Source organism: Triplophysa dalaica, chromosome 3 (genome assembly GCF_015846415.1).
Source record: "Triplophysa dalaica isolate WHDGS20190420 chromosome 3, ASM1584641v1, whole genome shotgun sequence".
NCBI lineage: Eukaryota > Metazoa > Chordata > Actinopteri > Cypriniformes > Nemacheilidae > Triplophysa > Triplophysa dalaica.
Window position 1 is genome coordinate 15223335 of NC_079544.1, and position 16025 is coordinate 15239359.

The 16025-nt window shown below is 36.5% G+C and overlaps 3 protein-coding genes across 5 annotated transcripts; 2 read left to right on the plus strand and 1 right to left on the minus strand.

The window, feature by feature from the left end:
* The first annotated feature begins 491 nt into the window (after positions 1 to 491).
* prdx1 (peroxiredoxin 1) lies at positions 492 to 3042 on the plus strand. Its single transcript, XM_056743126.1, has 6 exons — positions 492 to 608; positions 1311 to 1422; positions 1667 to 1820; positions 1968 to 2090; positions 2295 to 2425; positions 2663 to 3042. Exons 2-6 carry the CDS (start codon positions 1317 to 1319, stop codon positions 2746 to 2748), a joined length of 600 nt encoding a protein of 199 aa, XP_056599104.1. The 5' UTR covers positions 492 to 608; positions 1311 to 1316; the 3' UTR covers positions 2749 to 3042.
* Positions 3043 to 8099: 5057 nt separating this feature from the next.
* On the plus strand, positions 8100 to 11504 carry zte38 (zebrafish testis-expressed 38). Of its 2 annotated transcripts, none has more exons than XM_056743398.1 (13): positions 8100 to 8703; positions 8776 to 8891; positions 9068 to 9209; positions 9316 to 9379; positions 9724 to 9760; positions 9848 to 9868; positions 9958 to 9984; positions 10077 to 10144; positions 10274 to 10422; positions 10618 to 10847; positions 10946 to 10988; positions 11066 to 11109; positions 11189 to 11504. In XM_056743398.1, exons 2-13 carry the CDS (start codon positions 8841 to 8843, stop codon positions 11270 to 11272), a joined length of 960 nt encoding a protein of 319 aa, XP_056599376.1. In that variant the 5' UTR covers positions 8100 to 8703; positions 8776 to 8840; the 3' UTR covers positions 11273 to 11504. The 2 variants fall into 2 exon arrangements, with proteins under 2 accessions (XP_056599376.1, XP_056599375.1); XM_056743397.1 differs by having other exon boundaries at positions 8101 to 8661.
* Positions 10572 to 16025, minus strand: aldh9a1b (aldehyde dehydrogenase 9 family, member A1b). 2 transcript variants are annotated; one of them, XM_056743396.1, is made up of 13 exons: positions 15594 to 15665; positions 15115 to 15323; positions 14752 to 14897; positions 14511 to 14640; positions 14217 to 14351; positions 13671 to 13867; positions 13326 to 13466; positions 12868 to 13056; positions 12658 to 12745; positions 12395 to 12536; positions 12167 to 12279; positions 11972 to 12068; positions 10572 to 10793 (listed from the first exon to the last, which is right to left on the minus strand). In XM_056743396.1, the coding sequence occupies exons 2-12, from the start codon at positions 15314 to 15316 to the stop codon at positions 11974 to 11976; spliced, it is 1578 nt and encodes a 525-aa protein (XP_056599374.1). In that variant the 5' UTR covers positions 15317 to 15323; positions 15594 to 15665; the 3' UTR covers positions 10572 to 10793; positions 11972 to 11973. The 2 variants fall into 2 exon arrangements, with proteins under 2 accessions (XP_056599374.1, XP_056599373.1); XM_056743395.1 differs by lacking the exons at positions 10572 to 10793; positions 15594 to 15665 and adding an exon at positions 16008 to 16025 and having other exon boundaries at positions 11651 to 12068.

The following is a 16025-nucleotide window of genomic DNA, read 5'->3' on the forward strand; positions in this document are numbered from 1 at the left end:
TTTATGCATGTAAATCGAACTCTCAGTTCAAAATATGACTAAAAAACTTTTGACCTTCAACAAAGAGCAAAGTCACATGGCAATGGCCCCATGACAAAGCCTACAGTCATTATTATGGTTGGTTAGCTGGATTAAGTGAACAGCATGCATTATCCTCGGCAAAGACAGGGGAGTTTTTGGAGATAGTCTCTGTTAGTTCCCAGTTTTGGGAACATGTTTTAAACCTATATCAGTATTCTATAACAGTATTTTCTTTTAGAACAAAAGCTGCTGTGCAAAGTCTTCTCTCTGTTCATACCTGTTAAAATTCGATATAAACACAAATGATATTAACTGTTATATATGAACGTGCCAAGTTATTAAAATCTATTTACTTTGATTAATTTGATTTTCAATAAGAAAGTTTGCAGTACATTTTGCTTCAGCACACAAAATGTGCAAAGTCATCCTACCATAGACAGATCGTAACTTGCTCATTTCAAGAGAGTCATCCGCTTCTCTCCCATTCCAGTATCGCGAGATTATGGCAAGACCTATTTAAACAGCAGCCAAGCACGTAAAGTAACTCATTCATTGATAGAAAGAGCTGGACTGTGGACGCTCCGAGGGTATGAAACGATTTTTATGGTTTTCTTTTAATAACAATGTTTTCATAAGCAAAGGGGTTGTACAGTTTCTTCGCTCTTGTTTATTGCAGAAATGTCCATACTGTATCTAAATTTCCTGCGTTATTTTTATGTAGTCTAAAGGCTTCGTTTGTGAAATTGAAATGTGGTCTACATACATCTATGGTGTGTTCTTATATAAATCTAAATGAAGATCTGAAGAAAAATGTATTGTACGATGTGACCGTGACTACTTCTAAACTTTACGAAGCAGCCGCCTGTTGCATCTCGGCAAGCGATGAATGAAAATATGCGTCTAGTTTAGGACGTTTGTTGTAAAAACACATCAATATGCTTTTGACACATAGGCCTATAAAACTGATGAAAGGGATAATGGAAACCGTGTCATTCGGTTCCTGCTGTCACACGCGTTAACTGTTACACTGTATTATGAGTAAAGAAGTTGCAAAATGAGGAAATACTGACGTAGACTAACGAAAGAGAGAACAAAACTGTTGCAGTTCCAAATAACTTTCTATTCTATTTCATTTGACTTATAGCCTACACATTTAATGCAATTCTACTAATACTAATACACTACTTCGTGGGATTAAGGTCTTTTAATTTTTTATGCAAAGTATTATTTATTTCCTCATATTTGTTGTTTTCTAATAGTGAAACATTTTTTTCTTTCCTTCACTTTAGCATAAAATGGCAGCTGGAAACGCTCATATTGGGAAGCTTGCTCCAGACTTCACAGCCAAAGCTGTGATGCCAGATGGACAGTTTAAAGATCTCAAGTTGTCTGATTACAGAGGTATGAACTCCATAATGATACAATGAAAAAGTACTAAATGAAGAACCGCAAATATACTACTGGCACAATATATCATACCACATCACAAATATTATAATATATACATAAAATACATAATAATATAAACATGTGACTTAATTAGATGTATTTGGCGTAAAACCACATAAATATTTTATTGGAGCACTTATACACTATATACAGAATGGAGGTGTCCCTGCAGCAAATGCTTTGTTCTTATTTTTAGGAAAGTATGTAGTGTTATTTTTCTACCCACTGGACTTCACCTTTGTGTGCCCTACTGAGATCATTGCCTTCAGTGTTGCAGCTGAGGAGTTCAGGAAAATCAACTGCGAGGTTATTGGTGCTTCTGTTGATTCCCACTTTTGTCATCTTGCTTGGTGAGTGATAAAGATTAGAAAGATGGTCTTTATCATAGATATTATACATTTTCTTTATGTAGTGCATTTCACATTTATGAACGTACTATTGAATGACAATAGTTGTGTGGAATATATATTTATCTTTTTATGAATTTATCATCACAGGATAAACACCCCTCGCAAGCAAGGTGGTTTAGGACCTATGAATGTTCCTCTAGTGGCAGATTCCCTCCGTTCTATATCTCGAGACTATGGCGTACTTAAGGAAGATGAGGGCATTGCCTACAGGTATGGATGGACTATCTTAATTGAACATATTCATATCTATCATTTTTCTACAATTAGACGTATTACTTATTATAGAATGTTATTACCAATGACGTCATGAATGACGGCAATTATTCTTGAGAGGAATTCCAGTACAACAAAAGCTAATGGGCTATTGTATTGTATTATACTTCGACACACTTCATTTTTTTTTCATCCTCTTAGAGGTCTTTTCATCATTGATGACAAAGGCATTCTGAGGCAGATCACCATCAATGACCTGCCAGTGGGGCGTTCCATTGATGAAACCCTTCGCTTGGTGCAGGCCTTTCAGTTCACCGACAAACATGGAGAAGGTACATTAATGCTTTTTTATTTTAACTTATTTCCTTATAGTATATAAAATAATAATATTCAATATTTTTGACGTGGAGAGAAAAGAATTCACTATTTAGCTGAGAAACTACCACTACAAATTTTGTAAAGAACTGTTCTGTTATAGATGCTGATTTTCTCGTTAATATCCAATATACTGTAACGTAAATGAATCCATTATAATGCCTGTTGTAACTTCATTGTCTCTTTTCGTCCAGTTTGCCCAGCCGGATGGAAGCCCGGAAAAGACACAATTAAACCTGATGTCCAGCAGAGCAAAGATTACTTCTCCAAACAAAACTAAACACACAAGAGTGTGTAGTATAGTCTAAAACATCCGTACAGAAGCAGAAACTAGTGCTACAAGTCAAGCTCACCTGTGTATGAGTGATAGTTGTTATTTATATCATGTGTTATTCGTTGTTAAAAGTGAAGACATTAGGATCAAAGTGTATTATAGAGTCAAACGCTCATTTGCATATATCTTAATGCCCAGTTTAGTGTGAAAAGAGATGTTGTGTATTGGAGGCAATATAGCATAGCATGTATTGTCACCAAAATGTTTGCATTTCATACAGTAAAGGATTTTTTAAAACAACATCAATTTGTTATGTTATTTCATGTTTTAAAAAAGAAAATTACTGTATAATTTTATTTTTATTAAATTTTGTACCTAAAAAGGGTCTTCAGATTATAAAAATGTAAGAAAGAACCTTTGACTGTATTCTAGCAAATTGATTCTGCTGTATTTTAACCACCTATCCTCACTGCACTTGTACTTTACATTTGTCACAGTGTGTGACGTGCACAACCACCGGTGGTATTTCACAGCACTAAATGCAGACCTGCAAACTCAGAAGAGGTGAAAAAGGTAACAGCCATTCGATGGCAATCACGTGTCAATAGTTTTGAGTTTCAGGAAGAAGTGAAAATTATGGATGTAGGTCGAGGTTTAAATTTTCTCTAGTCAAATGACCCTGTAAGGTTGAATTATTTCCCCTCTCATTGACATGACAAAAATTGTTGGCAGTCTCCCTGCACCGCCTGACCACCACTCCCTAGATATTTGGGATGCGTTTACCCATCTCATTGTAATTGAATGTAAATTCATTATTTATAGTAGTCACATGTATTAGGGTGAATACGGTTCATTCGAGCGGATGTCCTAATTATGGGTGCAGCAGTATTAGCTCAGGTGAATGAAATGCATCACAGTAATCAGCCAGGTAGCGCCCATGAAAGTGAGACCAGAGTGGGTTGAATCGCTGAGTGGAGGGAGATTCAAAAAGGAAAATTAAGTTTTCGCAGGTAGACTAGGTTTAATCTGGCAAAAGCAAACGAGCACTCCGAACAAATCTGGGCTCCACAGAAAGGCAATAAGAGAAAAGGTTGACTAGGTCGGTCGATGCGAGGGAAGAAGAAAAAACGGGATAGAGGAAAGATGGCGGTGCTGAGTGGGGGCGAAACGGCGTGGGGAGACACTTCAGATGGCGACAATGATCTAGAAGTAGACTATCAGGAAGTAAGATACAAGAGGAAAAAGGAAAGCAGTAAATTAAGGAGTAATGTAGACAAAGTGAGGGAAGAAAGAGAAATCAAAGTGTTAGTCACTTTTCGAGAAAACAAACAGATCAAATTATGCATCCTGTTAAGCTATCAACAGTAATCGAAAAAGAGATAGGGATAGTTAAAGATGTGTCCTGTCATAGCAATGGAAGAATCATAGTAAAATGTTAGGACGAGAAGCAAAATTAAAAGATACTTAATATAAAAACAATGTCAGGAGGAAAGATAAGCTGCTCTGAAATTGAAGTTAAGAGTAGAGGTGTTATTCCCGGAGAACCTCTTAGTGTAAGTATGGAAGACATAAAACAAACTTAGTTGGTGGTACAGCCACCTCTGCTAGAAGACTGCAGACATGGAGAGATGGAATGAGGTGTGACAGCCTGAGCGTGCTGATTCAATTTGATGAAATAACTCTACCGGTGAAGCTGGGATTTATAAGTGGAACAAACAAAATTGTTGTCTAGTCAACGAAAGAGTGAACGAATTTAGATATCTTGGACTAATATTTGATGAAAAAATAAATTGAAAGTCACATATTAGGAAAATTGAAAATAAATGTAAGGGAACTTAATTGTTTGACTTCAACAACTAAGTATGAATGGGGTGCAAATAAAAGCTGATTGTTACAGCTGTATCAAGCTCTGATACAATCTAGCATAGATTATGTATGTGTAGTATACGGAGATGGGTGCAAATCAGAATTGAAGAAACTGGAGAACATACAATCTAGAGCACTAAGAATCTGCTGTGGAGCAATAAATTGAAATGGTGGAGATGCCATTAGATTAGAGAAGGAAGAAGCTAGCTATGATGTACTGGGTTAATTTGCAGGGAAGTGATGTCAAAGTACGTGTAAAGTATTAACGGAATACTGGGAATATAAAAAGAATGGAGGAAACTTCGGATGGATACATAAAAAATGGGTCAAGGAGTGTGTCTTAGAGAATGAAAACATATGCCCCAATTTGCTGTTACATGGTGCGTCAATATAGAACTTTCCAGAACCTTTTGTTGAAATGACAGTATTAGAGGCCAGGGAGAGAGGAGAAGGTTATAGTAACAGTAATGTTAGTGTTTTTATAGCAAAACAATTTGATTCTTTTACACAGGTATACACAGATGGATCTAAAGATCCACATAGTCAAAAACTTGGTATAGGGGTATACATTCCGGTTTTAAGATAGGAATAAACTTTAGACTTCGAGATAAACTGTCAGTTTATTCCTCAGTATTAATTGCTATAATAGTAAGGTTACAGTGGATTGAACAGGTTAAGCCAAGCAGAAATATAATTTGCTCAGACTCTGTATCAGCTCTTAAAAGTATAATGTCTACAAAAACAGATGGATAAGATTTATTGGTGGAAAATATACATTATTGTACAGACTAAAGGCAGAGGGTATCACGGTACACTTTTTTGGGGATTCCAGCACATAAAGGGATTGAAGGGAATGAAAAAGCTGATAAATTAGCAAAGAAGGCATCACAGAAAGAGTTGGTAGATATCAAGGTACATTTGGGGAGAAGAGAAGCTAATACAGTAATTAAAAGGGAGTTAATAGGTACATGGCAGAAAAGGTGGGATAATAGCAGTAAAGATTAGGACAGCACTCCCCCTATGCTTAGTCTGTGGAGAAAAACTCTCGAACCATCCAATTGTTCCTAGCAAGCCATTTACAAACAAAACATCAATCAATGTTAAAAAGACATTAACTACTTTGTGCGTTTAAGAGATCAATTCAATTGCCAGACGCATTGATGATATGTCCGCTGACATTGAGAGTGTTGTACTGCACAAAATAAAAACTAGCGTAAAATTTGCACTTCAAATTGATGAATCAACAGACATAAGTGGGAATGCTCAGCTATTAGCAAACGTATACTTTGTGGATGGTGAAATCATCAGAGACAATTTTTTTAGGAATGAGTTGGCATCAAAAACAGGAGAGGAAATATTTCGGGTGATATCCGATTACATTGAACAAGGAGGATTAAAATGGGAAAACTGTGTTAGTGTGTGTACCGACGGAGCGGCATCAATGACTGGGGTTACCAAGGGATTTGTCAGTGGAGTCAAAGAAAATAATCTGAATGTCACATTCACACACTTTTTTGCATCACAAGGCACTTGTTGCCAAGATGTTACCGAAGGAGCTGTCGGATGTGCTTGACAGTGTAGGGCACATTGTCAACTTTATGAAAACAAGACCTTTTAAAAGAACTGTCACTGCAGCAATAAGAGCAGCTCACTGAAATAAGACAGGACCGTGGTTTGAGAATTACATTCCGTGACCTACCTTTGAACAGTTTCGGGTTGAATGGTGCCAAAGAGTACCCATTTATTGCAAGCAGTGCAATGGCAGTGTTGCTATCTTTTCCACAACCTACTTATGTGAACTCAGCTTTTCCAGTATGACTCACATAAAGAACAAAAATAGAGAAAGACTGAGAGCACTTGACCAAGAGCGCCGTGTGTCGTTGTCATCAATTCAAGCAAGGATATCATCTTTGTGTGCATCAAAACAAGCTCAAATTTCACATTAACATTACATGTACTTGAACATGTTCACAGTACTTCTTTTATTATAATATGCTGTCTTAACAAGCAATTTGACGCATTGCAATGCATCTTTGTGCAATTTTGTTATATTTTAGTGGAAAATGTGATGCTGGTGTGAGAAAGGTTGGGAAACACTGCAGTAGGTGGTGGTAATACTCCAAAGGAGTGATCGGCGATAAAACTGGACGAAGAAGAAGCTCAGATAACTGCTGCCATTCATGCTGAACGGATAGTTGGTTGTGACGTGATTTCTGAGATATAATGGCTGTCTGACTTGGATTCATTTTTTGTTGCTTGAGGTGGGCCATATGACAATGATGGTTTCTGCGTTTGTGGAAAGACAAATGGGCTGTGTTCTGGCTGGAAAACAGTTGTCGTAGCTGTTGCCAGTAATCGGGCTCTGTAACTGATTTTAATATTAAATATTGGAGACAATAATTTACTAACTGACGACACATGTCTTTTCCTTAAAAATGATTCTCAAGTTTCTGTTGCCCTAAGTGAATTTAATCTTTTCATCTAAAGCTTCAGGATTAATGGTTAATCCAAAAAAAGGGAAATTTTGTATATACATGATTCAGATAAGATTTCTGTTGTTGGTATTGAAGTTAAAAATCACATAAAATATCTTGGGGTTGATATCTGCAAATCCGGTTCAGACCGTCTTCATTATAACTTTCAGCCAAGGCTAGATATTAACAGATACTATGTTGCTGCTGCAGAGAGATTATTTGGGAGAAACTTATCGACAATGGCAGGAGGTATATCACGTCTTGTTTATCCTGCTCTCTCTTTATATGTTGACCAGAAAACGATTAAATCTATTAACTGACTGCTTTTCCGTTTTATCTGGACAAAAAAACCTGAATGTGGTCAAAGAAAAACTCTGGTAAGAAGCTATAAAGAGGGTGGTCTCAACGCTTTAGATTTTCAGTCCATTAACCACACATTTAAAATAAATTTGATTAAGAATTGTATATCTAACAATGAATGGATAAGTTTGGATCCCTGAAAGATTGCTTTTAAAAATAATTTCTCCCCACACACATGAATACATATTGTCTGGTAACAAGTCACTCTTTTTCAAGGAATGGGTGAATCTAAATATATTTTTTGTTTCTGATTTGTTTAATGCTCATGGAGAACTTCTTTCCTTACTGATTTTTTGTAATGATCCTAATGATCCTCTTTGTGTTCTTTCTGTAACATTGAAGAAGAATCTGTTTTACATTTGTTTTGCCCATTCGCAAAGTTTTTGTGGTGAGAAGCTGCCATTTTAATACTTTCTTGCTGTAACAAGATGATAGAAATGACAGATTCAATGATTTTCTTGACATTATCAATCCGAGGAACACTGAGTTTGAACACACTGTTTTATTGCTTTGTCTTCTTGGAAAATTTAATTTACACAAAACCAGAACCATACATTATAATCCCAACTTTAAAATCTTCTCCTCCGATTACATGATTGAAAAGAGACATTATATCAATGTCAAGGCCTTTAAATTAAAAGGTTTCTAAAACATTTAACATCCTTGAGTCTGTCGTGAGATTTCTTTAAGTTCACGTTTAATTGTATTTTAAATGATTTCCTTTTTTCAAACTATGTTGATATGTTTTATTGATCTTTATTGCTTTGCAGTGTATTTGTAATGTCCATTGTCTCCCCTGCATTTGTGTTTTATACCTTGAATAAAAAACAGACAATTCCCAAATTTGCATTACATTTGAGATTAAAACTTTATTTCAAACTCTGAAATCACTTGGACTGTCAAACAGATACTTTAATTTGTGTGATGTAAGCGCTATAATTTACCAGACCCAGATCCTCGAATTTTATTCGTCGAACAGAGTTATTATTATAGATATATCTTGAGAAAAGTTATATTAGTATTATTGAGTAACTATCAATCATGGTCAAATCTGTTAGAAATGTAAAATTTTACAATGCATTGCTAGCTTCTGTCATTGTAAGGTTGTGTCGTCACCCTCAGGGCTCTGTGTGCAAAAACCGTTACCGCCAGAAATTCGCGTGACGTGACTGACAGCACTCGGCGCGAGCGACGGGACATTTACCTCAGAAAGTTATCGGTACAAACCTTTTCACTGTACTCAGCTACTACAGCAATAAAGGTTTCATATTTATCATATACTTATTTGTCTAAGACTTATCAGTTTAATAATGGTATTACTGTGCCATTAAAGCTTTTGATGAGGTAATAAGGTAAGGACAACAGCTAACGTGATTTAACGGCAAAGACAGCCCAGACATGACGGCCACACAGAAAAAACAAACTCCAGCCAAACAGGAGTCTGATGAGGTAAGATAATAAATCAACATAAGAAGTGTGTAACGTTACTTAAAACTGATCAAACGTGACGTTACAGTATGATTAACGTAAACGATAGATGCGTCTAGCGGTGGCCTAATGTAAATGTAAGTAAACGTTGTTTTGTTAAGTGATGTTCTGGATCTATTTCCCTGGTGTTCCCACAGTGGATCAGCTTATTTCAGGAAATGGAGACCGAAACTCAGTCACTGGTTTATGTCAAACGTATGGTGGTTATAGCAGTATCCTCCATCACCTATCTGCGTGGAATATTTCCAGAGGACTCTTACAGCTCAAGATACCTGGAAGGTGATGTAATTAAACACATAATAATGCATATTATGTTTAAAGTGCTTAATAAGTATCACATAATACAATATAGTTTGGTTTGTTAATCGACATTATTGTTTTTCAGATTTGTGTATCAAAGTTCTTAGGCAGAATTGTTCATGCCCTGGAGCCTGCAAGCTTGTTAAATGGTAAATGATTACGTTGCATGTGTAAATTATAAAATGGCTTAATAAATTAAATTGTGGTGATTTGAAGTGAAAGTGCAGAAGTAAGATTCTGTCATCATCACTCATGTCATTTCAATACCCTATGACTTTTTTTCTCCCATAGAACACAAAAGAAGTTATTTTGAAGAATGTCGTTAACTGGCCCCCATTCACTTGCATTGGTTTTGTGACCTTGAACGGGGGCCAGTGCTGTTCGGTTACCAACTTTCTTCAATATATTTTCTTTTGTGTCCTGCAGAAGAAAGAAACACTTAAAGTGTCATAAATTGTATGACGTAGAAAGTTTCTATTACCTGTCTTTCTAGGCTGATGGGATGTTTTGATGCATTAGAAAAGAGATATGTAAGTCACATGCACCATATTTAGATATGTATTATGGTGGCTTTATTAATTATTCATTTTTAACTAATCTTCTTTCTTCATTTACAGCTCCAGATTGTGCTCATTGGGGTAAGTATGCATAGATACGCATTTATTTATATTTATAAGTCTCTTTAAGAGTATTAACAAATTCAATGCAATGGCTCCCTTATTTACAGGTTCACACAGACCCCGATGACAGCAATGTAAGGTTACAGTTCTTAGATTGACATTTAGATGATAAAGATATTTTTTTTTTATCTGAAGTATTTTTGCTATTGTTTGTCTTATTTTTCAGCATGTTGTCGAGTCCTATCAGTTTAAGTTCAGATACACTGATCAGGGACCACAGATGGAAATCCTCAGGTAGTGTTTTTAGAGCTGCTGTACATGGTTCAAGTCCTAATAGTGTGCATTGAAATTTACGATTTTAGAACAATTGTAATAGTTGCAAAGAGTTGAAACAAAGACACACTGTCCTCTTCTTTGTTTAAGGAATGAGAATGTGGCAGTAAATGTGACCATGGAGGACACAAAGAAGGCTTCACTGCTTCTGATCAGGAAGCTGTTTCTGCTCATGCAGAATCTAGAGGCTTTGCCCAATGCTGTTTACCTCAGTATGAAACTCTACTACAATGATGATGGTAAAAGAAACATCTGCAATATCTTCACAATACTTTGCAATTGAATTAAGAATACATTGAGAATATAAATGTTATCAATACTAATAAACTGATGAGGCTTCAGAAAATGAATATGGTTAAATATCTTAAGAATGATTGTATGAATGACATGAATTTTGTGATTTTATTTGTCTCCTCACAACTTGATCAAATGAGTCACACCACCTACATATGAGCCACCAGGATTTAAAGCAGGTGTATATGATAGTCTGTGGTTTGAGGGGACTGCGGTGCACTTTAGAGTGGGCGATTTGCAGTCTCTCTTCCACACCATGAAGGTGCGTGTGACAGCAGCACAAACCCGCCTTGGCAAGCTACAGGACACGAGCCAGCTGAGTGAGAAAAGAGGAGTAAAGGAGACAAACACTCTCAAAGCAGCAGGAAAGGTAATAAACAGAATAGGCTTAAGTGTGTTGAATATAGTTAGCTTATTATCAATAGACTTGATATAGATTTTAGAGATCATTTCGCTGTCTTGTTACAGTTGACCAACGACTTTGATATTCAGGATCTGCCATCTGAGAATGGTAAGTATTTGATTTTATTCTGAAGTTACACCTTAGAGAGTATGTTTGTTAAATGTCTTGAAATTATCTTTTTACAGAATCTGCTGCACAGTTCAAGATATCCAAAAGAACCATAGCCAAGGTATTTTGTATCTGAAGATAAGTTGTCTTTAAAACATTGCCATTGCCATTAATTGTTTTAATTTTACTCAATTACACAGAGGAAACGCACGGGGAGCAAACTTTCAAATACAAAACGAAGAAATCCTGTGAAGAAATATAATACGTTGATGTCAGACAAATAACTTATGAATTCAGAGTTTGTGTGGGTTCAAAATCTGATGATATTTTAGTTTTTAATCGTTTTTTTTATCCTATTTAATGAATTTTAAGAGAAATATAAACCTTGGGTTGGAATTAGTAATGAAAGGTTTGTAACTTAAATTCACTAAATGTGCAAAACAATGTTAAATTCTGATCCTGAATGCTAAACTTAGCTGTTTATTACAGTTGAAAAATAAAAAGTAGTTCAGAATACTTACTGTTACATGAGGTATGTTTTTCATTGTACATAATCTCATTATTAGCGTTAGGTTGTGACCAAAATGCAGTGCAAAAACATTGTTACTAGGCATTATCATTATGAGCAAAATGTTGATAACAGTCAAACGCGCACATATTCACATCATGGGAAATGTCATAGCCTAAAAAGCTTGGTAAATAAACCAAACCTTTCCATTAAAGCATCTATTTGTATAATTGACAACAGCAATTCTTTAAAAGATGAGTCTATTTTTATACACTCAATTTAGAATCATACAATCTGTACAGGCACTTGGTTGTGAAATATTCAAAGACAGCTGTCATTCCCTGACAGAAAGTATTAAAAGGGCAAAATGTTGTCCTTTAGTGTTGGGTATTAACATATATTAAAAAATAATAAAGGAAGTATGCAGTCTTTAGGTTACAGTTGGAATCAAAAATATTGTGAGCATCTGGCTTACATTCAAAAAAGACTGTCCACATCACCCATCTCCACAAACACAGTCTTCAGCTGAGAGTAAAATTCGATGGTCACCTGACCATTTTCTCTTCCGATACCTGAAATCAGATAGCAGGTAATATCTTAATGTAGGAAGTGACTGGTCTTTGTTAGAATCAACACAAAACATTCACCAACACCTCATTTAAATAATCACCTGAAGCCTTGTACCCTCCAAACGGCACCTCCACAGGGGTGATATTGTAATTGTTGATAAAGCAAGATCCAGCCTGGAGGTTTTCAACAACACGGTGGGCTCTCTTAACATCTCTACAGAAGGAGACAACGTCAAATCAACACGAACTGTTACAATATTGTGTAGATCTGTTGTCTTACCGAAATTCCACCCATCAACAATTGCTAGATAAATAAAATGTCCCTTTACTTGGTGAAGACTCCTGCAGCAAGACCCAGCATACTATCATTGGCTCTCCTGAGAACCTCCTCCTCAGTGTCAAAGGACAGTACTGACATCACAGGTCCGAAAATCTCCTCTTTTACACACGTCATGTCATCTGTGCAGTTGTCTGAAATCAAAAGACATGAGAAGGTATAGAAATAGTAAGAGTAAAAGAAAACAAAGCAGTAAAAATGAAGCAAAACTTCTTCCATCATTAACATGATTTTTTCATCTATACATTTCCTCACCAAGCACACAAGGTGTCATGTAGTATCCATCTTTCAAATTAGGATCTGTAGGGGTAAAGGGCTCCCCTCCACAAAGCACATTGGCTCCCTAATAAGCACACACAACTACATTATTACAACCTTATTTAGTAAACATAAATAATGTAACTTGATGAGTGTCTTCTGAGGACATGTTTAACATTTATAGTTTTACATCAATGTCTGATGTACCTCTTTCTTAGCTTGCTTCACATATCCCATAACCTTGTCCAAGTGTGGTTTACTGACCAGGGCTCCCATACGAGTCTCTTCAAGTAAAGGGTCTCCTATCTGGATGGCTTTAGTTCTTCTTACCACTTCTTCCAAGAACCGAGGAAGAATTGAGCGTTGAACAAAAACTCTAGTGCCATTACTACACACCTTCATATGGGAAAAAAATGATAAGGCAATAAGGTAAAATGAGATTAACATTATTATGAAGGTAATGGTGTTGAATTTTTATAAATATGTAAATTGTTGGCAATATCAGCACTGGCAAAGAGTCTTTTTTCCATGAAATACCAAAATCCTGCATTATATTGATATCAATATGTGAAATTACTGTGAAAAGTGCTATACAAATAAACTTCAGTTGAATGTGTGTTATAAATATTATGATTGAACCTGACTTCAGAATTGTATTACAGTACCTGGCCCTGAGAAAGGAAGTTGGCCATAAGTGCTCCTCTGATGGCGTTCTCGAAGTCACTATCTTCAAAGATGATCAGCGGTGATTTTCCACCAAGCTCCAGAGTCACTGGTTTTACACCTCTGGAAGCCATTTCCATTATCTTTTGGGCCAAAACATGCATTTAAATACATTGAGTGCAAACCAGGATGGCATAACCTGTTATTATAATAATACTTGAATAAAAAGACATCTGTATTCATATGTGCAGTATGAATTGTTTTACATATTCCACAATTCTCAAGAAATTATTTCTGTTGTACTATAGTATTTCTATTTCTCTCTTTTTTCTCTCTATATCCCTTACTCTCTTGCCTGTGGGCACACTTCCAGTGAAGGAGACTTTAGCCACAGATGGATGATGACACAGCAGAGAGCCTGTCTCTTCTCCACCCTGCACCACGTTAAGCAGGCCCTGTGGAGCCCCAGCCTGTGAATAAATCTCAGCCAGCAGCACTGCAGTCACTGGGGTCACTGGTGACGGCTTGAATACCATTGAGTTGCCTGCAATTAAATAACAATGGCAGGCTATAAACAGAGCGGTAGTCAACAACTGCATGATCAAGCACAGATCAAGATCTAAGACAGATTAAGAGCGTATAAAGAGACTTTCATAAGAACTCTATGAGAATCTTTTCTGCATTCGGAAGGTATGTGTGCTATCAAATTTTAGACTGTTTGCCCCACAGATATACTGTATAGGAAGTAATTAGTGGGCCTTAGCATAAAAAATTATACTCGAAACACAGTGGATATGTGGCATATAAGGTCAATTGCCAGTGTATGAGCCTTTTTTAAGAGGTGTAGCACTTTATTTATGTATGTAGTATATTCATTACATTGCCAGACATACCACAAGCGATGGCAGGGGCTGATTTCCAGGCTGCAATCTGGAATGGATAGTTCCAGGCTCCTATTCCCACACATACACCGAGCGGCTCCCTACGTGTGTAGGCAAATGAACCTCCGGATAACTGAACGTGCTGCCCTGAAAAGAGGAAATGGTGTTCTCACTTAGATCAAAATACATATTTTAATGTGCTTAAACAAAGTCTCAAGCAGCATTTCAGTTTTGTATTTGATATTTTAGCAATAAGCTAATTACTTAGTGAATAAAGAGGATTATTGTCATGCCAAACCAGCTCACCTGAAAGGGTGGTGGACTGTCCTGCAAAATACTCAATGCATTGTCTGGCGGAGTCCACATCTAGACGGGCTTCTGTGATTGATTTTCCATTATTGACCACCTCCAACTCAGCAATCTCCTCCCGTCGCTTCTATTCTCAACAGTTGGAATACTGATAGATTAGGGCCAATGCCTATGCAATTCTATTTATGGTGCTGCATTTTGATGTGATAAAGAGTTAGATCAACAAATTAAGATTTACCTCAATGATTCTTGCTGCCTCTAGCATGACTCTGGCTCTTTCCATGCCGGCCAGTCTACTCCATTCTGTGAAACCAGCACTGGCACTTTTAACAGCTGCGTCAACCTCTGCTGCCCCACAAGCCTGCAGCTGACACAAGACTCGTCCTGTTAAATACAAACATGCATCAATATTCATCACATACCATACAGTATATCGGTACGCAACATAAAAGGATTAGAGCACTTTCAATAGAATAATGTGCAATAGAAAAATGACATCAGCAGTAGGACAAGAAGTGATTTAGATCACGTGACGAGGCAAAGTCTGATTGGGCAATAAGTTCCCTGAGTGAGGGTTTTCATTTTTTTGCAAGCACATTACCTGTTGCAGGCTCAAACACTGGCTCAGATTTCCTTTTCACATCTTTGAGGTCAACCCGACTACCACACCAGAAGTTGAGAGGATCTTTTATATGAAGAGTTCCTGAAGAAGCACATCTGGTCCCAGAGAAATGCAGGGCCCGGAGACCCGGGGTCAGGAGATTGGTCAACAGGGGCATCTTCATCTGCCTGATACTGAACATTGATCTTCTGGATAGATGTCAACAAACAGGGATCAAAAATAACGCGATTACATTAAAACTCAATCTCACACATTTAAATCTATGTTTCCAGCATGTTGGGCAAAACAGTGTCTTTCTCCTGAAGCGAAAACATTTTTTTGTAAATATTGGATTTACACAATATGTCAATAATCATTTCTTTATCGTGAAAATAAAATGGTAAAAAACGCTAAATGCGCGAACAGCTTTCTGGTTATACAAAAAAACGACTGGAGTGGATTTATTTAAATCCACTCACCTCTTTCAGGATATCTGCAACTTGCCGAGCACTGCCGTGTTTGATCATTCTGAGGCGGGGCTAAACTATGGGGTCAAATCTGATTGGTTTAGACAGAGTACGTCATTTTTGGGTTTACGCAAATAAAGAAAGATTACATTTAGATCAAGGATAAGATTTATATATTTATTTATTTTAAATTCGTATTTCCCTGCCATTCTAAAATGTCTTTATATGTTTATATGTTATAAATCTTACATATATTTTCTTACATCTACTTGCTTGTAAAAAGGCGTTAATGAAAAAAAAGTAAAATGTTTATTTATCCTTATAAACCTCAAGAAATCAAAATAAAATATAACAAAACAATAAAAACAGCGACACTGCACAAGAGAACAGTTTAGGATATAAATCAGTATATTCTATCACATTTACCGTTTTCTTTGTGTGAGG